Below are 22,807 nucleotides of genomic sequence, written 5' to 3'. Positions count from 1 at the left end.
TACAATACACTACAATACACCACAATACATAGTACGGTTAGTAGTGATAGTACGGTTAGTAGTAGTAGTGATAGTATAGTTAGTAGTAGTAGTGATAGTACGGTTAGTAGTAGTAGTGATAGTATAGTTAGTAGTAGTAGTGATAGTATAGTTAGTAGTAGTAGTGATAGTACGGTTAGTAGTAGTAGTGATAGTATAGTTAGTAGTAGTAGTGATAGTACAGTTAGTAGTAGTAGTGATAGTATAGTTAGTAGTAGTAGTGATAGTATAGTTAGTAGTAGTAGTGATAGTACGGTTAGTAGTAGTAGTGATAGTACAGTTAGTAGTAGTAGTGATAGTATAGTTAGTAGTAGTAGTGATAGTATAGTTAGTAGTAGTAGTGATAGTATAGTTAGTAGTAGTAGTGATAGTACGGTTAGTAGTAGTAGTGATAGTATAGTTAGTAGTAGTAGTGATAGTACAGTTAGTAGTAGTAGTGATAGTATAGTTAGTAGTAGTAGTGATAGTATAGTTAGTAGTAGTAGTGATAGTACGGTTAGTAGTAGTAGTGATAGTACAGTTAGTAGTAGTAGTGATAGTATAGTTAGTAGTAGTAGTGATAGTATAGTTAGTAGTAGTAGTGATAGTATAGTTAGTAGTAGTAGTGATAGTACGGTTAGTAGTAGTAGTGATAGTATAGTTAGTAGTAGTAGTGATAGTACGGTTAGTAGTAGTAGTGATAGTACAGTTAGTAGTAGTAGTGATAGTACGGTTAGTAGTAGTAGTGATAGTATAGTTAGTAGTAGTAGTGATAGTACGGTTAGTAGTAGTAGTGATAGTACGGTTAGTAGTAGTAGTGATAGTATAGTTAGTAGTAGTAGTGATAGTACGGTTAGTAGTAGTGATAGTACGGTTAGTAGTAGTAGTGATAGTACAGTTAGTAGTAGTAGTGATAGTACAGTTAGTAGTAGTGATAGTACAGTTAGTAGTAGTAGTGATAGTATAGTTAGTAGTAGTAGTGATAGTACGGTTAGTAGTAGTAGTGATAGTACGGTTAGTAGTAGTAGTGATAGTACGGTTAGTAGCAATAGTGATAGTATGGTTAGTAGTAGTGATAGTATGGTTAGTAGTAGTGATAGTACGGTTAGTAGTAGTGATAATACGGTTAGTAGTAGTAGTGATAGTACGGTTAGTAGTGATAGTACGGTTGGTAGTAGTGATAGTACGGTTAGTAGTAGTAGTGATAGTACGGTTAGTAGTGATAGTACGGTTGGTAGTAGTGATAGTACGGTTAGTAGTAGTAGTGATAGTACGGTTAGTAGTAGTAGTGATAGTATAGTTAGTAGTAGTAGTGATAGTACGGTTAGTAGTAGTAGTGATAGTATAGTTAGTAGTAGTAGTGATAGTATAGTTAGTAGTAGTAGTGATAGTACGGTTAGTAGTAGTAGTGATAGTATAGTTAGTAGTAGTAGTGATAGTACGGTTAGTAGTAGTAGTGATAGTACGGTTAGTAGTAGTAGTGATAGTACGGTTAGTAGTAGTAGTGATAGTACGGTTAGTAGTAGTAGTGATAGTATAGTTAGTAGTAGTAGTGATAGTACGGTTAGTAGTAGTAGTGATAGTACGGTTAGTAGTAGTAGTGATAGTATAGTTAGTAGTAGTAGTGATAGTACGGTTAGTAGTAGTGATAGTACGGTTAGTAGTAGTAGTGATAGTACAGTTAGTAGTAGTAGTGATAGTACAGTTAGTAGTAGTAGTGATAGTACAGTTAGTAGTAGTAGTGATAGTATAGTTAGTAGTAGTAGTGATAGTACGGTTAGTAGTAGTAGTGATAGTACGGTTAGTAGTAGTAGTGATAGTACGGTTAGTAGCAATAGTGATAGTATGGTTAGTAGTAGTGATAGTATGGTTAGTAGTAGTGATAGTACGGTTAGTAGTAGTGATAATACGGTTAGTAGTAGTAGTGATAGTACGGTTAGTAGTGATAGTACGGTTGGTAGTAGTGATAGTACGGTTAGTAGTAGTAGTGATAGTACGGTTAGTAGTGATAGTACGGTTGGTAGTAGTGATAGTACGGTTAGTAGTAGTAGTGATAGTACGGTTAGTAGTAGTGATAGTACGGTTAGTAGTAGTAGTGATAGTACTGTTAGTAGTGATAGTACGGTTGGTAGTAGTGATAGTACGGTTAGTAGTAGTAGTGATAGTACGGGTAGTAGTAGTAATAGTACGGTTAGTAGTGATAGTACGGTTAGTAGTAGTAGTGATAGTACGGTTAGTAGTAGTAGTGATAGTACGGTTAGTAGTAGTAATAGTACGGTTAGTAGTGATAGTACGGTTAGTAGTAGTAGTGATAGTACGGTTAGTAGTAGTGATAGTATGGTTAGTAGTGATAGTATGGTTGGTAGTAGTGATAGTACGGTTAGTAGTAGTAGTGATAGTACGGTTAGTAGTAGTGATAGTACGGTTAGTAGTAGTAGTGATAGTACGGTTAGTAGCAATAGTGATAGTATGGTTAGTGGTGATAGTACGGTTGGTAGTAGTGATAGTACGGTTAGTAGTAGTAGTGATAGTACGGTTAGTAGCAATAGTGATAGTACGGTTAGTAGTAGTAGTGATAGTACGGTTAGTAGCAATAGTGATAGTACGGTTAGTAGTAGTAGTGATAGTACGGTTAGTAGTGATAGTATGGTTGGTAGTAGTGATAGTACGGTTAGTAGTAGTAGTGATAGTACGGTTAGTAGTAGTAGTGATAGTACGGTTAGTAGTAGTAGTGATAGTACGGTTAGTAGTAGTAGTGATAGTACGGTTAGTAGTAGTAGTGATAGTACGGTTAGTAGTAGTAGTGATAGTACGGTTAGTAGTAGTAGTGATAGTACGGTTAGTAGTAGTAGTGATAGTACGGTTAGTAGTAGTGATAGTACGGTTAGTAGTAGTAGTGATAGTACGGTTAGTAGTAGTAGTGATAGTACGGTTAGTAGTAGTGATAGTACGGTTAGTAGTAGTGATAGTACGGTTAGTAGTAGTAGTAATAGTACGGTTAGTAGTAGTGATAGTACGGTTGGTAGTATTGATAGTACGGTTAGTAGTAGTGATAGTACAGTTAGTAGTAGTGATAGTACGGTTAGTAGTAGTGATAGTACGGTTAGTAGTAGTGATAGTACGGTTAGTAGTAGTAGTGATAGTACGGTTAGTAGTAGTGATAGTACGGTTAGTAGTAGTGATAGTACGGTTGGTAGTAGTGATAGTACGGTTAGTAGTAGTAGTGATAGTACGGTTAGTAGTAGTGATAGTACGGTTAGTAGTAGTAGTGATAGTACGGTTAGTAGTAGTAGTGATAGTACGGTTAGTAGTAGTAGTGATAGTACAGTTAGTAGTAGTAGTGATAGTACGGTTAGTAATAGTAGTGATAGTACGGTTAGTAGTAGTGATAGTACGGTTAGTAGCAATAGTGATAGTACGGTTAGTAGTAGTAGTGATAGTACGGTTAGTAGTGATAGTATGGTTGGTAGTAGTGATAGTACGGTTAGTAGTAGTAGTAGTGATAGTACGGTTAGTAGTAGTAGTGATAGTACGGTTAGTAGTAGTAGTGATAGTACGGTTAGTAGCAATAGTGATAGTATGGTTAGTAGTGATAGTACGGTTGGTAGTAGTGATAGTACGGTTAGTAGTAGTAGTGATAGTACGGTTAGTAGCAATAGTGATAGTACGGTTAGTAGTAGTAGTGATAGTACGGTTAGTAGCAATAGTGATAGTACGGTTAGTAGTAGTAGTGATAGTACGGTTAGTAGTGATAGTATGGTTGGTAGTAGTGATAGTACGGTTAGTAGTAGTAGTGATAGTACGGTTAGTAGTAGTAGTGATAGTACGGTTAGTAGTAGTGATAGTACGGTTAGTAGTAGTAGTGATAGTACGGTTAGTAGTAGTAGTGATAGTATAGTTAGTAGTAGTAGTGATAGTACGGTTAGTAGTAGTGATAGTACGGTTAGTAGTAGTAGTGATAGTACAGTTAGTAGTAGTAGTGATAGTACAGTTAGTAGTAGTAGTGATAGTACAGTTAGTAGTAGTAGTGATAGTATAGTTAGTAGTAGTAGTGATAGTACGGTTAGTAGTAGTAGTGATAGTACGGTTAGTAGTAGTAGTGATAGTACGGTTAGTAGCAATAGTGATAGTATGGTTAGTAGTAGTGATAGTATGGTTAGTAGTAGTGATAGTACGGTTAGTAGTAGTGATAATACGGTTAGTAGTAGTAGTGATAGTACGGTTAGTAGTGATAGTACGGTTGGTAGTAGTGATAGTACGGTTAGTAGTAGTAGTGATAGTACGGTTAGTAGTGATAGTACGGTTGGTAGTAGTGATAGTACGGTTAGTAGTAGTAGTGATAGTACGGTTAGTAGTAGTAGTGATAGTATAGTTAGTAGTAGTAGTGATAGTACGGTTAGTAGTAGTAGTGATAGTATAGTTAGTAGTAGTAGTGATAGTATAGTTAGTAGTAGTAGTGATAGTACGGTTAGTAGTAGTAGTGATAGTATAGTTAGTAGTAGTAGTGATAGTACGGTTAGTAGTAGTAGTGATAGTACGGTTAGTAGTAGTAGTGATAGTACAGTTAGTAGTAGTAGTGATAGTACGGTTAGTAGTAGTAGTGATAGTATAGTTAGTAGTAGTAGTGATAGTACGGTTAGTAGTAGTAGTGATAGTACGGTTAGTAGTAGTAGTGATAGTATAGTTAGTAGTAGTAGTGATAGTACGGTTAGTAGTAGTGATAGTACGGTTAGTAGTAGTAGTGATAGTACAGTTAGTAGTAGTAGTGATAGTACAGTTAGTAGTAGTAGTGATAGTATAGTTAGTAGTAGTAGTGATAGTACGGTTAGTAGTAGTAGTGATAGTACGGTTAGTAGTAGTAGTGATAGTACGGTTAGTAGCAATAGTGATAGTATGGTTAGTAGTAGTGATAGTATGGTTAGTAGTAGTGATAGTACGGTTAGTAGTAGTGATAATACGGTTAGTAGTAGTAGTGATAGTACGGTTAGTAGTGATAGTACGGTTGGTAGTAGTGATAGTACGGTTAGTAGTAGTAGTGATAGTACGGTTAGTAGTGATAGTACGGTTGGTAGTAGTGATAGTACGGTTAGTAGTAGTAGTGATAGTACGGTTAGTAGTAGTGATAGTACGGTTAGTAGTAGTAGTGATAGTACTGTTAGTAGTGATAGTACGGTTGGTAGTAGTGATAGTACGGTTAGTAGTAGTAGTGATAGTACGGTTGGTAGTAGTAGTGGTAGTACGGTTGGTAGTAGTAGTGGTAGTACGGTTAGTAGTAGTAGTGATAGTACGGTTAGTAGTAGTGATAGTACGGTTGGTAGTAGTAGTGGTAGTACGGTTAGTAGTAGTGATAGTACGGTTGGTAGTAGTAGTGATAGTACGGTTGGTAGTAGTAGTGGTAGTACGGTTGGTAGTAGTGATAGTACGGTTGGTAGTAGTAGTGATAGTACGGTTGGTAGTAGTAGTGATAGTACGGTTGGTAGTAGTGATAGTACGGTTAGTAGTAGTGATAGTACGGTTAGTAGTAGTGATAGTATGGTTAGTAGTAGTGATAGTACGGTTGGTAGTAGTAGTGATAGTACGGTTAGTAGTAGTGATAGTACGGTTGGTAGTAGTAGTGATAGTACGGTTGGTAGTAGTAGTGATAGTACGGTTAGTAGTAGTGATAGTACGGTTGGTAGTAGTAGTGATAGTACGGTTAGTAGTAGTGATAGTACGGTTGGTAGTAGTAGTGATAGTACGGTTGGTAGTAGTAGTGATAGTACGGTTAGTAGTAGTGATAGTACGGTTGGTAGTAGTAGTGATAGTACGGTTGGTAGTAGTGATAGTACGGTTAGTAGTAGTGATAGTACGGTTGGTAGTAGTAGTGATAGTACGGTTAGTAGTAGTGATAGTACGGTTAGTAGTAGTAGTGATAGTACGGTTAGTAGTAGTAGTGATAGTACGGTTAGTAGTAGTGATAGTACGGTTGGTAGTAGTAGTGATAGTATGGTTGGTAGTAGTAGTGGTAGTACGGTTGGTAGTAGTGGTAGTACGGTTGGTAGTAGTGATAGTACGGCTAGTAGTAGTGATAGTACGGTTGGTAGTAGTGATAGTACGGTTAGTAGTAGTAGTGATAGTACGGTTGGCAGTAGTAGTGATAGTACGGTTGGTAGTAGTAGTGATAGTACGGTTGGTAGTAGTAGTGGTAGTATGGTTGGTAGTAGTGATAGTACGGTTGGTAGTAGTAGTGATAGTACGGTTGGTAGTAGTAGTGGTAGTACGGTTGGTAGTAGTAGTGATAGTACGGTTAGTAGTAGTGATAGTACGGTTGGTAGTAGTGATAGTACGGTTGGTAGTAGTAGTGATAGTACGGTTGGTAGTAGTAGTGGTAGTACGGTTGGTAGTAGTAGTGGTAGTATGGTTAGTAGTAGTGATAGTACGGTTGGTAGTAGTAGTGATAGTACGGTTGGTAGTAGTAGTGATAGTACGGTTGGTAGTAGTAGTGGTAGTATGGTTAGTAGTAGTGATAGTACGGTTGGTAGTAGTAGTGATAGTACGGTTGGTAGTAGTAGTGATAGTACGGTTGGTAGTAGTGATAGTACGGTTAGTAGTAGTGATAGTACGGTTAGTAGTAGTGATAGTATGGTTAGTAGTAGTGATAGTACGGTTGGTAGTAGTAGTGATAGTACAGTTGGTAGTAGTAGTGATAGTACGGTTGGTAGTAGTAGTGATAGTACGGTTGGTAGTAGTGATAGTACGGTTAGTAGTAGTGATAGTATGGTTAGTAGTAGTGATAGTACGGTTGGTAGTAGTAGTGATAGTACGGTTGGTAGTAGTAGTGATAGTACGGTTGGTAGTAGTAGTGATAGTACGGTTGGTAGTAGTAGTGATAGTACGGTTGGTAGTAGTAGTGATAGTACGGTTGGTAGTAGTAGTGATAGTACGGTTAGTAGTAGTGATAGTACGGTTAGTAGTAGTGATAGTACGGTTGGTAGTAGTAGTGATAGTACGGTTGGTAGTAGTAGTGATAGTACGGTTAGTAGTAGTGATAGTACGGTTGGTAGTAGTAGTGATAGTACGGTTGGTAGTAGTAGTGATAGTACGGTTAGTAGTAGTGATAGTACGGTTGGTAGTAGTAGTGATAGTACGGTTGGTAGTAGTGATAGTACGGTTAGTAGTAGTGATAGTACGGTTGGTAGTAGTAGTGGTAGTACGGTTGTTAGTAGTAGTGATAGTACGGTTAGTAGTAGTGATAGTACGGTTGGTAGTAGTAGTGATAGTACGGTTGGTAGTAGTAGTGATAGTACGGCTAGTAGTAGTGATAGTACGGTTAGTAGTAGTGATAGTACGGTTAGTAGTAGTAGTGATAGTACGGTTAGTAGTAGTAGTGATAGTACGGTTGGTAGTAGTGATAGTACGGTTGGTAGTAGTGATAGTACGGTTGGTAGTAGTAGTGGTAGTACGGTTGTTAGTAGTAGTGATAGTACGGCTAGTAGTAGTGATAGTACGGTTAGTAGTAGTGATAGTACGGTTAGTAGTAGTAGTGATAGTACGGTTAGTAGTAGTAGTGATAGTACGGTTGGTAGTAGTAGTGATAGTACGGTTAGTAGTAGTGATAGTACGGTTGGTAGTAGTAGTGATAGTACGGTTGGTAGTAGTAGTGATAGTACGGCTAGTAGTAGTGATAGTACGGTTAGTAGTAGTGATAGTACGGTTAGTAGTAGTAGTGATAGTACGGTTAGTAGTAGTAGTGATAGTACGGTTGGTAGTAGTGATAGTACGGTTGGTAGTAGTGATAGTACGGTTGGTAGTAGTAGTGGTAGTACGGTTGGTAGTAGTAGTGATAGTACGGTTGGTAGTAGTAGTGATAGTACGGTTGGTAGTAGTAGTGGTAGTATAGTTAGTAGTAGTAGTGATAGTACGGTTAGTAGTAGTAGTGATAGTATAGTTAGTAGTAGTAGTGATAGTACGGTTAGTAGTAGTAGTGATAGTACGGTTAGTAGTAGTAGTGATAGTACAGTTAGTAGTAGTAGTGATAGTACGGTTAGTAGTAGTAGTGATAGTATAGTTAGTAGTAGTAGTGATAGTACGGTTAGTAGTAGTAGTGATAGTACGGTTAGTAGTAGTAGTGATAGTACGGTTGGCAGTAGTAGTGATAGTACGGTTGGTAGTAGTAGTGATAGTACGGTTGGTAGTAGTAGTGGTAGTATGGTTGGTAGTAGTGATAGTACGGTTGGTAGTAGTAGTGATAGTACGGTTGGTAGTAGTAGTGGTAGTACGGTTGGTAGTAGTAGTGGTAGTACGGTTAGTAGTAGTAGTGATAGTACGGTTAGTAGTAGTGATAGTACGGTTGGTAGTAGTAGTGGTAGTACGGTTGGTAGTAGTGATAGTACGGTTGGTAGTAGTAGTGATAGTACGGTTGGTAGTAGTAGTGGTAGTACGGTTGGTAGTAGTGATAGTACGGTTGGTAGTAGTAGTGATAGTACGGTTGGTAGTAGTAGTGATAGTACGGTTGGTAGTAGTGATAGTACGGTTAGTAGTAGTGATAGTACGGTTAGTAGTAGTGATAGTATGGTTAGTAGTAGTGATAGTACGGTTGGTAGTAGTAGTGATAGTACGGTTAGTAGTAGTGATAGTACGGTTGGTAGTAGTAGTGATAGTACGGTTGGTAGTAGTAGTGATAGTACGGTTAGTAGTAGTGATAGTACGGTTGGTAGTAGTAGTGATAGTACGGTTAGTAGTAGTGATAGTACGGTTGGTAGTAGTAGTGATAGTACGGTTGGTAGTAGTAGTGATAGTACGGTTAGTAGTAGTGATAGTACGGTTGGTAGTAGTAGTGATAGTACGGTTGGTAGTAGTGATAGTACGGTTAGTAGTAGTGATAGTACGGTTGGTAGTAGTAGTGATAGTACGGTTAGTAGTAGTGATAGTACGGTTAGTAGTAGTAGTGATAGTACGGTTAGTAGTAGTAGTGATAGTACGGTTAGTAGTAGTGATAGTACGGTTGGTAGTAGTAGTGATAGTATGGTTGGTAGTAGTAGTGGTAGTACGGTTGGTAGTAGTGGTAGTACGGTTGGTAGTAGTGATAGTACGGCTAGTAGTAGTGATAGTACGGTTGGTAGTAGTGATAGTACGGTTAGTAGTAGTAGTGATAGTACGGTTGGCAGTAGTAGTGATAGTACGGTTGGTAGTAGTAGTGATAGTACGGTTGGTAGTAGTAGTGGTAGTATGGTTGGTAGTAGTGATAGTACGGTTGGTAGTAGTAGTGATAGTACGGTTGGTAGTAGTAGTGGTAGTACGGTTGGTAGTAGTAGTGGTAGTACGGTTAGTAGTAGTAGTGATAGTACGGTTAGTAGTAGTGATAGTACGGTTGGTAGTAGTAGTGATAGTACGGTTGGTAGTAGTAGTGGTAGTATGGTTAGTAGTAGTGATAGTACGGTTGGTAGTAGTAGTGATAGTACGGTTGGTAGTAGTAGTGATAGTACGGTTGGTAGTAGTAGTGGTAGTATGGTTAGTAGTAGTGATAGTACGGTTGGTAGTAGTAGTGATAGTACGGTTGGTAGTAGTAGTGATAGTACGGTTGGTAGTAGTGATAGTACGGTTAGTAGTAGTGATAGTACGGTTAGTAGTAGTGATAGTATGGTTAGTAGTAGTGATAGTACGGTTGGTAGTAGTAGTGATAGTACGGTTGGTAGTAGTAGTGATAGTACGGTTGGTAGTAGTAGTAATAGTACAGTTGGTAGTAGTAGTGATAGTACGGTTGGTAGTAGTAGTGATAGTACGGTTGGTAGTAGTGATAGTACGGTTAGTAGTAGTGATAGTATGGTTAGTAGTAGTGATAGTACGGTTGGTAGTAGTAGTGATAGTACGGTTGGTAGTAGTAGTGATAGTACGGTTGGTAGTAGTAGTGATAGTACGGTTGGTAGTAGTAGTGATAGTACGGTTGGTAGTAGTAGTGATAGTACGGTTGGTAGTAGTAGTGATAGTACGGTTAGTAGTAGTGATAGTACGGTTAGTAGTAGTGATAGTACGGTTGGTAGTAGTAGTGATAGTACGGTTGGTAGTAGTAGTGATAGTACGGTTAGTAGTAGTGATAGTACGGTTGGTAGTAGTAGTGATAGTACGGTTGGTAGTAGTAGTGATAGTACGGTTAGTAGTAGTGATAGTACGGTTGGTAGTAGTAGTGATAGTACGGTTGGTAGTAGTAGTGATAGTACGGCTAGTAGTAGTGATAGTACGGTTAGTAGTAGTGATAGTACGGTTAGTAGTAGTAGTGATAGTACGGTTAGTAGTAGTAGTGATAGTACGGTTGGTAGTAGTGATAGTACGGTTGGTAGTAGTGATAGTACGGTTGGTAGTAGTAGTGGTAGTACGGTTGTTAGTAGTAGTGATAGTACGGCTAGTAGTAGTGATAGTACGGTTAGTAGTAGTGATAGTACGGTTAGTAGTAGTAGTGATAGTACGGTTAGTAGTAGTAGTGATAGTACGGTTGGTAGTAGTAGTGATAGTACGGTTAGTAGTAGTGATAGTACGGTTGGTAGTAGTAGTGATAGTACGGTTGGTAGTAGTAGTGATAGTACGGCTAGTAGTAGTGATAGTACGGTTAGTAGTAGTGATAGTACGGTTAGTAGTAGTAGTGATAGTACGGTTAGTAGTAGTAGTGATAGTACGGTTGGTAGTAGTGATAGTACGGTTGGTAGTAGTGATAGTACGGTTGGTAGTAGTAGTGGTAGTACGGTTGGTAGTAGTAGTGATAGTACGGTTGGTAGTAGTGATAGTACGGTTGGTAGTAGTGATAGTACGGTTGGTAGTAGTAGTGGTAGTACGGTTGGTAGTAGTAGTGATAGTACGGTTGGTAGTAGTAGTGATAGTACGGTTGGTAGTAGTAGTGATAGTACGGTTGGTAGTAGTAGTGGTAGTACGGTTGGTAGTAGTAGTGATAGTACGGTTGGTAGTAGTGATAGTACGGTTGGTAGTAGTGATAGTACGGTTGGTAGTAGTAGTGGTAGTACGGTTGTTAGTAGCAGTACAAGTTGTCGCTGTTCTTACCTGTGTTTCATTAAAGTCTTTGACTCCCACGCAGTAAACAATGGCACCCAAACTGCGAGCTCTGTCCGCCTACAAATATACATTACCATATATAACGGGGAGTATACAGAGCAGTATACACCTATACACACTATACAGCTATATACTCCTTTCATTCTATATGTCACCTCCTGACAATCCAATCCCTAAGCGGACTGTGAAATAGCAGAAAGTTCTGTAAGTCCGAACGTCTGAGAGACTGATTGAGAGAGGGAGACAGACAGAGAGACAGACAGAGAGAGAGACGGAGAAAGAGAGAGAGAGGGAGACAGACAGAGAGACAGACAGAGAGAGAGAGACGGAGAAAGAGAGAGACAGACATAGAGAGAGAGAGATATAGAGAGTGAGAGGGAGACAAAGAGAGACAGACAGAGAGAGAGACGGAGAAAGAGAGAGAATATGTGAGAGACGGAGAGACTGAGAGTGTTAAAGAATGAGCAAGAGAAGTGAGAATGAGAGACTGAGAGTATACCAGAGAGTAGAAGAGACAGTCAGGAATTATGAGAAAGCGCCTGAGAGTGAGCGAAAGTGTGAGAGAGTGGGACAGAGAACAGGAGGTGAGAAGATGGCTAGAATGATGTTATTTGTGTCAGGGAATGCCGCAGGGTGTTGGGGTGTGTCGGGGAATGTCGCGGGGTGTCCTGGAGTGTCGGGGAATGTCGCGGGGTGTCCTGGAGTGTCGGGGAATGTCGCGGGGTGTCCTGGAGTGTCGGGGAATGTCGCGGGGTGTCGGGGAGTGTCGGGGAATGTCGCGGGGTGTCCTGGAGTGTCGGGGAATGTCGCGGGGTGTCGGGGAGTGTCCAGGAGTGTTGAGAAGTGTAAGGGGTTTTAGGGGTGTCGGGGAGTGTCATGAGTCTCGGGGAGTTTCGAGGAGTATCAGGGAGTGTCACGGGGTGTCGGAAGTGTCAGGGAGTGTTGGGGGTGTCGCGGGGTGTCGGAGTGTTGGGGGTGTCGGGGAGTGTTGAGGAGTGTCAGAGGTTTCGGGGAGTGTCATGAGTGTTGTGAGTGTCGGGGAGTGTCAGGGGTTTCGGGGGTGTTGGGGAGTATCATGAGTGTTGGGAGTGTCCTGAGTGTCGGGGAGTTTTGAGGAGTGTCGAGGAGTGTTGACTGTTTCGGGGGTGTTGGGGAGTGTCGGGGAGTTCAAGGAGTGTCGGGGAGTGTCGGGGAGTGTCAGGGGTTTCGGGAGTGTCCTGAGTGTTGGGGAGTTTTGAGGAGTGTTGGGGGTGTTGGAGGGTGTCGGGGAGTTTCAAGGAGTGTCGAGGAATGTCAGGGAGTGTCGGGGGTGTTGGAGGGTGTCGGGGGCCTCCAGGTACCTCTTTTTCTGCATAGTAGAATTGGGTTTGCTGTAGTTCGCCGTCGGTGAGCGCTATGATGACGCTGGCCGCCCTGTTACCTGAGGGGGAGATCAGACATAGCGGTTATTCCATGTTATTAGTGTAATCTCCATATTCCTATCAGTCCAGACCTCACGAGCTCCTCATGTACTATATGTGCTGCCTCCATACTCACCATTGTGGGGCCATCCCAAACTGAGTACAACCTCCCGCTTGTGAGTGGGGGTTTCTGATCCACGCCCCTTTTTGTGATGGTCCTTGCCAGAATTTGCTGCAATTATTTCTGAAAATTTGGGACTGTTCTGACAAATTTGTGACAGTAGGCAACTAATACGTGTGCAAAAGACAGTCTGGACCCCTCCCCCCTGACTACAGATGGATCCTCAGGGGTGTATTCACTGTCTGAATCAGCATTGGGGTAACAGATTTTGATGGTGTACGGGGCCCTTGTATTGTATATGATGACCATTTACGATAATTCGGGACGCTATAAATATGAATGACTTACTTTCACTGTTCTGATAGATCTGCTCATTCGCCTGTAAGAGATATTGGAGGACAGTCAGGAGGGAGGAGCAAATAACCAAGACATTAATATCAGTAATCCCGTGACAATAGTATATACAGCTGCATGTAGTATACTGGATACACGCGTTGTGATGACATCATCGGCGTGCAGGTCTATCAAAAAGAAACTTCATTAACCCTTAAAGAAGGCCTCCAGTAAAAAAAACTTGCTGGGAAGTTATGTGCTCCCCTCCGGAGTACTGACACCCTCTCTGCTCCTCTGAAAAAGGAAAAAATGTTAGCCTATAAAGCCCCCATCTGACTCCCATAGATCTGCATTGTGAGTGTGGACTCCTGTTCCTACATGAAACACTGTGTGCATCAGAGGAGCAGAGAGGAGGTCAGTGCTCCGCAGGGAAATCACATAACTTTTCAACAAAACTGTCAGTAAGTTATTCAGTACAAGACGTGAAACATACAATGTTATAGCATATATCTGACTCCTATAGACACTGTAACGCTGATCTTCGGTACAAAGCACTGTGTGCATCAGAGGAGCAGAGAGGAGGTCAGTGCTCCGGAGGGAAATCACATAACTATTATCAGTAAGTTATTCAGTACAAGACGTGAAACATACAATGTTATAGCATATATCTGACTCCTATAGACACTGTAACGCTGATCTTCAGTTCATGTACAAAGCACTGTGTGCATCAGAGTAGCAGAGAGGAGGTCAGTGCTCCGGAGGGAAATCACATAACTATTATCACTAAGTTATTCAGTACAAGACGTGAAACATGCAATGTTATAGCATATATCTGACTCCTATAGACACTGTAACTCTGATCTTCGGTACAAAGCACTGTGTGCATCAGAGTAGCAGAGAGGAGGTCAGTGCTCCGGAGGGAAATCACATAACTATTATCAGTAAGTTATTCAGTACAAGACGTGAAACATACAATATTATAGCATATATCTGACTCCTATAGACACTGTAACGCTGATCTTCAGTTCATGTACAAAGCACTGTGTGCATCAGAGGAGCAGAGAGGAGGTCAGTGCTCCGGAGGGAAATCACATAACTATTATCAGTAAGTTATTCAGTACAAGACGTGAAACATACAATATTATAGCATATATCTGACTCCTATAGATACTGAAATGCTGATCTTCGGTACAAAGCACTGTGTGCATCAGAGGAGCAGAGAGCAGGTCAGTGCTCCGGAGGGAAATCACATAACTATTATCAGTAAGTTATTCAGTACAAGACGTGAAACATACAATGTTATAGCATACATCTGACTCCTATAGACACTGTAATGCTGATCTTTGGTTCATGTTCAAAGCACTGTGTGCATCAGAGGAGCAGAGAGGAGGTCAGTGCTCCGGAGGGAAATCACATAACTATTATCAGTAAGTTATTCAGTACAAGACGTGAAACATACAATGTTATAGCATATATCTGACTCCTATAGACACTGTAACTCTGATCTTCAGTTCATGTACAAAGCACTGTGTGCATCAGAGGAGCAGAGAGGAGGTCAGTGCTCCAGGAGGGAAATCACATAACTATTATCAGTAACTTATTCAGTACAAGACGTGAAACATGCAATGTTATAGCATATATCTGACTCCTATAGACACTGTAACTCTGATCTTCAGTTCATGTACAAAGCACTGTGTGCATCAGAGGAGCAGAGAGGAGGTCAGTGCTCCGGAGGGAAATCACATAACTATTATCAGTAAGTTATTCAGTACAAGACGTGAAACATACAATATTATAGCATATATCTGACTCCTATAGATACTGAAATGCTGATCTTCGGTACAAAGCACTGTGTGCATCAGAGGAGCAGAGAGCAGGTCAGTGCTCCGGAGGGAAATCACATAACTATTATCAGTAAGTTATTCAGTACAAGACGTGAAACATACAATGTTATAGCATACATCTGACTCCTATAGACACTGTAATGCTGATCTTTGGTTCATGTTCAAAGCACTGTGTGCATCAGAGGAGCAGAGAGGAGGTCAGTGCTCCGGAGGGAAATCACATAACTATTATCAGTAAGTTATTCAGTACAAGACGTGAAACATACAATGTTATAGCATATATCTGACTCCTATAGACACTGTAACTCTGATCTTCAGTTCATGTACAAAGCACTGTGTGCATCAGAGGAGCAGAGAGGAGGTCAGTGCTCCAGGAGGGAAATCACATAACTATTATCAGTAAGTTATTCAGTACAAGACGTGAAACATGCAATGTTATAGCATATATCTGACTCCTATAGACACTGTAACTCTGATCTTCGGTACAAAGCACTGTGTGCATCAGAGGAGTAGAGAGCAGGTCAGTGCTCCAGGAGGGAGCACGTAAACTCACAATGAAGCTGTGACTTATTTATTACACGACACATAGTCTCATTTTGGAATGGAGGGGGCACATTTTTTATTTTACCGGAGCGTTTCTTTAAGACTATTCTGTGTACAAAATATCGGGGTCTTTGGGAACTTTTTAGCAAAACCACTATTTACCATTTTAAATCCTTCGTGCATGAAGGTGTCACCCCCGGGGACCTCTGTCCGGAGCTTCTGGAGGCCTAGGCGTATCACGTCTCTGTGAGGGAGGTACAGACAGCCATCATGACATGGAAATCATACAACATGGGAAATTTTTACCGATTCTTCATGGCGGACCCCCAAAAACTCAGCCGAGACCTGGAGACTAGCATGGCAGGAAGACTTGACAAAATGTTTTCTGCCTTGGGAAACACTACCTTGTGATCGTCATTGGAAAATCCAATATAGGACCCCCCCACACACCCCCAAAATATTTGGTACGACCTCTGAATTAGACAATCACAAGGGCTGCCATAACTCTAGTGCAGTACCAGAGACTGTCTATGGACAAGAGGGGCGCTGTTCTTCTAATCTGGTACATCCCACTAAATACATATCCCAGAGCAGGACCTTACCTCTTTTCAGTCAGCTTCATGATGGTTGTTGCCCGAGAGGAGAAGACAATAAACGACATCCTGAGCATCGGACTGTTCCGAAACACAAGCAGGCAAAACATTAGCCAAATCCAGTGACGTAGACACAAGTATACACAGCTTACAGTCTATGAGGAGCTCATCACCAATTACAGAGTTTTTGATAATTTTTTTAAATTTCCCCCGAGCAGCCATATTGGAAACGCTCACTTCCTGTATAGATATTGCAGCAGGAAGTGAGCAATTTATGGCAGCTGAAATATATAGGAATTAAAGGGGAACTCGGTTAGTCCCTATGCACAAAACAGTAACCTACTGAATGATAGACGGGGGTCCATTGTACCCCAAAGCCGATGATGTCATCAGTCACATGGTACAGCTGCAGCTCAGTCTCATTCAAGAGAATGGACTGAGCTGCAAAACCAAACATGGCCCCTATGATTTGCATCTAACCCAATGCTGGGACCTCCTCAACCAGCTGATCTGTTTGGGTCCCAAGTGCCAGACCCCCCCACCAATCATATATTGATGAGCTTTAGTAACAATAGGTTTCTATATCAAACATAGAAGAATAAAACGCAGAGCTTTCAATAGGATCGACTGACTGCCTTATGTGTCCGGGGGTCTCCCCTCTCTTATCCTGATAGAGGACCCTGTACTTCTGCTCTCAGGGGTATAATCTGTCACCCGGTGACTGGCAGCAGCTGACTGCCCATTATCCATTGATAAGACATATAGACCTGGCGATACCAAGCGCATGTATGGAAGAGTTGGGAGTATTTGCTACCAGTCAGCTATGGATGGTGTATGGACACCAGTAATACAGTAGTCTTCAGCTGACTCACAGTCGTCTATCCTTGGCTGTCTCGCAGGCGCCTGTTCTTGGTTTACTCACAGTCGCTCGTCCTAAGCAGTCTCACAGTCACTTGTCCTTGGCTGACTCACAGGCCCCTGTCCTGGCTTACTGCTGTCTTCAGTCGCCTGTCCTCGGATGACTCACAGTTGCGTGTCTTTGGTTGTCTCAAAGTCACCTATCCTCTGCTTACAGTCGCCTGTCTTCAGTTGACTCACAGTCGCCCGTCCTCTGCTAACTCATAGTCTCCTGTCCTTGACTTGACTCACAGTCGCCTGTCCTCAGCTAACTCACAGTTGCCTATCCTCTGCTAACTCAGTCATCTGTCTTTGACTTGACTCACAGTCGCCTGTCCTCTGCTAACTCACAGTCGCCTGTCCTCTGCTAACTCACAATCGCCTGTCCTCTGCTAACTCAGTCGTCTGTCTTTGACTTGACTCACAGTCGCCTGTCCTCTGCTAACTCACAATCGCCTGTCCTCTGCTAACTCACAATCGCCTGTCCTCTGCTAACTCAGTCGTCTGTCTTTGACTTGACTCACAGTCGCCTGTCCTCTGCTAACTCATAGTCTCCTGTCCTTGACTTGACTCACAGTCGCCTGTCTTCAGTTGACTCACAGTCGCCTGTCCTCTGCTAACTCATAGTCTCCTGTCCTTGACTTGACTCACAGTCGCCTGTCCTCAGCTAACTCACAGTTGCCTATCCTCTGCTAACTCAGTCATCTGTCTTTGACTTGACTCACAGTCGCCTGTCCTCTGCTAACTCACAATCGCCTGTCCTCTGCTAACTCACAATCGCCTGTCCTCTGCTAACTCAGTCGTCTGTCTTTGACTTGACTCACAGTCGCCTGTCCTCTGCTAACTCACAATCGCCTGTCCTCTGCTAACTCACAATCGCCTGTCCTCTGCTAACTCAGTCGTCTGTCTTTGACTTGACTCACAGTCGCCTGTCCTCTGCTAACTCATAGTCTCCTGTCCTTGACTTGACTCACAGTCGCCTGTCCTCAGCTAACTCACAGTTGCCTATCCTCTGCTAACTCAGTCGTCTGTCCTTGACTTGACTCACAGTCGCCTGTCCTCTGCTAACTCACAGTTGCCTATCCTCTGCTAACTCACAGTCGCCTGTCCTTGACTTGACTCACAGTCTCCTGTCCTCAGCTAACTCACAGTCTCCTGTCCTCAGCTGACTCACAGTCTCCTGTCCTCAGCTGACTCACAGTCGCCTGTCCTCAGCTAACTCACAGTCTCCTGTCCTCAGCTAACTCACAGTCTCCTGTCCTTGATTTGACTCACAGTCGCCTGTCCTCTGCTAACACACAGTCTCCTGTCCTCAGCTGACTCACAGTCTCCTTTCCTCAGCTGACTGACAGTCTCCTGTCCTTGACTTGACTCACAGTCTCCTGTCCTCAGCTAACTCACAGTCTCCTGTCCTTGACTTGACTCACAGTCGCCTGTCCTCAGCTAACTCACAGTCTCCTGTCCTCAGCTAACTCACAGTCGCCTGTCCTCAGCTAACTCACAGTCTCCTGTCCTCAGCTAACTCACAGTCGCCTGTCCTTGACTTGACTCACAGTCGCCTGTCCTCAGCTAACTCACAGTCTCCTGTCCTCAGCTGACTCACAGTCGCCTGTCCTCAGCTAACTCACAGTCTCCTGTCCTCAGCTAACTCACAGTCTCCTGTCCTTGATTTGACTCACAGTCGCCTGTCCTCTGCTAACACACAGTCTCCTGTCCTCAGCTGACTCACAGTCTCCTTTCCTCAGCTGACTGACAGTCTCCTGTCCTTGACTTGACTCACAGTCTCCTGTCCTCAGCTGACTCATGGTCACTTGTCCTTGGCTGTCCCACAGTCTCCTGTCTTCGGCTGACTCGCAGTCGCCTGTCTTTGCCTAATATACAATCGCCTGTCCTCTGCTGTCCCAGTCTATACAGTCAAGCATAGGAAAGTCAGCCTATAGTGCCTACAGTCCACTGGCCAATGTGAACACTGGAATAAACTCATTTTCGGACTATTTATTTCCTTGGTAGGTAATGGAGCGTTTCGTCCTCACTGTGAGAAAACAGCGCAGGCTGTGATGTCAGCAGAACTTCCCAGAGCAGCGCTCCGACAGCTGGAAAAGCTCTGCGTTCTCACACACTAATTGGTCCCATGTGGACATATTGGGCTGAGTGGAAAACGTTCCACCTTTGTCACAGAATTTGCTCTACTAAATTTGCTGAAGGCTTTGTCCGGCCCTCCGGACTATACGCAGAGGTCATTGGCCACGAAGGGAAACCTTGGCAGTCAGGGCTGAGGGTAGACACCGGGGCTGGACACCGACTGGACATAAGGCCATGGAGGCTCAAAGCATCGAGCCAAGATTACATTGACAAGAGTATGGACAAGTAAGACGAAAGTGACGGGACTGATGGACCAGAGAGGTGGGCCGGTGGCTGGACCTCTCACGTCACCAGTCTACGTCAGGCAACGATTCATTGGGGGAGTGACATGGCCACCGGCCCACCTCTCTGGTCCATCAGTCCCGTCACTTTCGTCTTACTTGTCCATACTTTTGTCAACTCGATGCTTTGAGCTTCCATGGCCTTCAGAACTTGTCAGATCTTTTCAAGATGTCATTATAGTAGGTCAAAGATGTCCAGATCCAGCAGAAGGAACCATCTATGAAACATCTGCCTACACTTCAAGTCTTCTCGCTGGACACTGGGACAATCCTGAAATCAATGGGACATTCAAGGAAAACACAAGCGACAACTTTTGATAAAAAGAACCATGAACGTGTCCATGTGTCTCCTGCATCGTAGGACAGAGGCCACCACAGGTTTTGTGAGGGTCTTCTCCCTCCACCTGGGTTTGGACGAGAGGACATTCATGGCCAGATATTAGGTTATTACGGGACTGACCTCGTGAATTTTTCAGTAAGACTCTCAACAAAGTAGTAGATTTCATGCCAGTGGTTCTTCACACTCCCGGACCTGTAGGAAGACAAGATGGTTCGGTCAATCGATGGACATAACTGGTGGATAGAAAAGACCACCCACTCAAAACATAGACCCAAGCATCTATACAAGTCATGACCACAACTGTTCTGGGTGTTGGATGCCCGTCGGTCCAGTATGGTGACTTAGGTCTTCTACTGGAAACTGTTCACACCACCATGGGGAAATATTGAGAGTGTTGTGGGCATGCTCCGTGCAGAAGTCACTCTACACGTAGGAAAGATTTTCATATCAGAGTTGACTTCTATAGGAGAGTGTTGTGGGCATGCTCAGTGCAGAAGTCACTCTACACGTAGGAAAGATTTTCACATCAGAGTTGACTTCTATAGGAGAGTGTTGTGGGCATGCTCCGTGCAGAAGTCACTCTACATGTAGGGAAGATTTTCACATCAGAGTTGACTTCTATAGGAGAGTGTTGTGGGCATGCTCTATGCAGAAGTCACTCTACACGTAGGGAAGATTGTCACATCAGAGTTGACTTCTATAGGAGAGTTTTGTGGGCATGCTCCATGCAGAAGTCACTGTACAAGTAGGGAAGATTTTCACATCAGAATTGACTTCTATAGGAGAGTGTTGTGAGCATGCTCCGTGCAGAAGTCACTCTACAAGTAGGGACGATTTTCACATCAGAGTTGACTTCTATAGGAGAGTGTTGTGGGCATGCTCCATGCAGAAGTCACTGTAAAAGTAGGGAAGATTTTCACATCAGAGTTGACTTCTATAGGAGAGTGTTGTGGGCATGCTCCGTGCAGAAGTTACTCTACACGTAGGGAAGATTTTCACATCAGAGTTGACTTCTATAGGAGAGTGTTGTGGGCATGCTCCATGCAGAAGTCACTGTAAAAGTAGGGAAGATTTTCACATCAGAGTTGACTTCTATAGGAGAGTGTTGTGGGCATGCTCCATGCAGAAGTCACTGTAAAAGTAGGGAAGATTTTCACATCAGAGTTGACTTCTATAGGAGAGTGTTGTGGGCATGCTCCGTGCAGAAGTCACTCTACATGTAGGAAAGATTTTCATATCAGAGTTGACTTCTATAGGAGAGTGTTGTGGGCATGCTCCGTGCAGAAGTCACTCTACATGAAGAACTGTCCACATTACGTATTGACAAATATGGGAGAATATTGTGGTCATGCTCTTTGCAGAGATCACTGTGCTAAGAGGTGAAGATGAGACAGCACAGGTGGAACCGTTCTTAAAGGGAACCTGTCACCAGCGCCATCTGCAGGCAGCATGTTATAGAGCAGGCGGAGCTGAGCAGATCCATATATAGTTCTATGGGAAAAGATTCAGTAGAACTTGTGTTACATTCCTTTATCTCTTTGTTTAGAAGCAGCCATCTTGTTTTGGGGGCGGTCCTATCAGGGAAGTTGGGAGAGATGTCTTTGATTGAGCGGCCACTACAGGCGTGAGGTGGTATTACAGGATGACCATGGATGGGAATGGCGACGTCCTTTACCCCGTGCTGTCTCATAGAGCTTTCGTGATATAATGTACTGGGGTACGCGAAGAACCCCCCATGTCTGATAGAAAATCTCGCCGCTGATTCATTATCAAGTCGCTGCTTGAAAGCGCAATAAAGATTGCACGTCTGCGAGATAAGACCGCGGCGCGCAGTCCCATGTAATTATATCTCCGCCAGACTGTCTGCACAATAACAAGACGACAAGAGACTGCTGACTGCGGTGTATACGGCGCTCATGGAATGGCTATATACCTATATACGTGTGACCTGTAGGAGGATCCTGGGGGGTATTAAAGGGATCCTATCAGTCAGACACAATTTATGTGCAAGCGGCCATTTTCTCGTGGCCTGTGGGTATGCGCAGTCCGCTCTGCCCAAGGCCTGAGGCCTAGAAGTTACAAGCCATCACCGGAAGAAGAGGATGAAGAAGAGAAGGCAGGAGTTCTCTCGCAGCATTGGAGACACCCCCAGTGCTGTCTGAGCACTCGAGCCCACCCCCAGTGCTGCGAAAGAACTCATTTACATACCGACAAGGACCGGGATTGTAGGTAAACAGCGGCACGGAGAAGACGACGCGGTACCTACAAAAAATTGGATCCCTTTAAGGGGATATTGAGGTGTTAAAAAATCTCTCTCCATCCTCCCTGCTTTACACTGCAGCCATGACAACAAATACACAATGACTTCTGTAAGCTTAAAGGGGTCACATCTTCAGATGTATAGAATAGGTGACACTTGCAGATCGTGGGGGTCCGACCAGTCAAATTTGCATTGATGAGGAGAATGAGGGGGTGTTGTCTGAACTGGACAGACCTGCATTGCTCCATTCATTTCAATGGGAGCGCCCGGACATTGAAGTGAATAGAGGGTTGCTCGGTTTTCTGATCGGCGGGGGTCTGCATACTTGGGCCCTGGCTGATCTGCAAGTTATCTCCTACCCTATGGAGCGGTGACATGTCCTTGTCCATGTCCAGGGAGTCTTTTATACTATACATGCTCCAGGGTTTCTCAGATGCAGGACCTGGGTGTTCCGGGCCGGTTCTGGCCTTAGGTCACCTGATGTGTCAGTGCGGGGGTATTTGGAGGTACAGTTGTCCCCATAGCCCTCTAGGGGGCGCTATCTACCTCCTAGGGCGTCCCACCTCACCCCACCACCTCTCTCTAACAAACAAAGCTCTGGTTACCATTCAGACAAAAATTTGCAGAGATGAACTTTTTTTGGCAACGTTAACAAAACTTTGCGGTTTCGCTAACCGAGGAATTATGTGCAAAAGTGCTTATCGGAAGAATCCGGGCGGCCGAGGGGCGAGCGAGGCGAGGAAAACAACTGCCAGCGGATCTGTCAGCACTTGTGTCTGCAATGTGGTGGACGACATGTGTGCAGGCCAGGAGAGACCTCAAGTACCCCTGGTAGCCCACGTAATGCCGCCATGCCGTGCTCAGATAATACTCAGCGTCCTATTACCGTTCCATGCGTTCCTGATTTTCATGTTTTTGTGACGCGATGCACCGTACCACACCCCAAAATCTCGCAAACACTTTCTAGTCCAAGTGTGATGTTGTGAAGTCTGGCG

General features: G+C 43.2%; 1 protein-coding gene across 1 annotated transcript in view; it reads right to left on the bottom strand.

Moving 5' to 3' along the window:
- ANTXRL (ANTXR like) overlaps positions 1 to 22,807 on the bottom strand; it is a 108,360-nt gene that overhangs the window by 60,072 nt on the left and 25,481 nt on the right. Inside the window, exons 2-7 of the mRNA XM_075288373.1 lie at positions 19,673 to 19,744; positions 15,902 to 15,973; positions 15,462 to 15,543; positions 12,928 to 12,958; positions 12,399 to 12,478; positions 11,047 to 11,115 (exon numbers count right to left, since the gene is read on the bottom strand). Coding sequence (XP_075144474.1) covers positions 11,047 to 11,115; positions 12,399 to 12,478; positions 12,928 to 12,958; positions 15,462 to 15,543; positions 15,902 to 15,973; positions 19,673 to 19,744 — 406 coding nt within the window. The remainder of the gene's footprint in view (positions 1 to 11,046; positions 11,116 to 12,398; positions 12,479 to 12,927; positions 12,959 to 15,461; positions 15,544 to 15,901; positions 15,974 to 19,672; positions 19,745 to 22,807) is intronic.

This window comes from Leptodactylus fuscus, chromosome 10 (genome assembly GCF_031893055.1).
Source record: "Leptodactylus fuscus isolate aLepFus1 chromosome 10, aLepFus1.hap2, whole genome shotgun sequence".
Lineage (NCBI taxonomy): Eukaryota > Metazoa > Chordata > Amphibia > Anura > Leptodactylidae > Leptodactylus > Leptodactylus fuscus.
The sequence above is the reverse complement of the archived record's forward strand: the minus strand, read 5'-3'. Positions and strand labels throughout refer to the sequence as shown.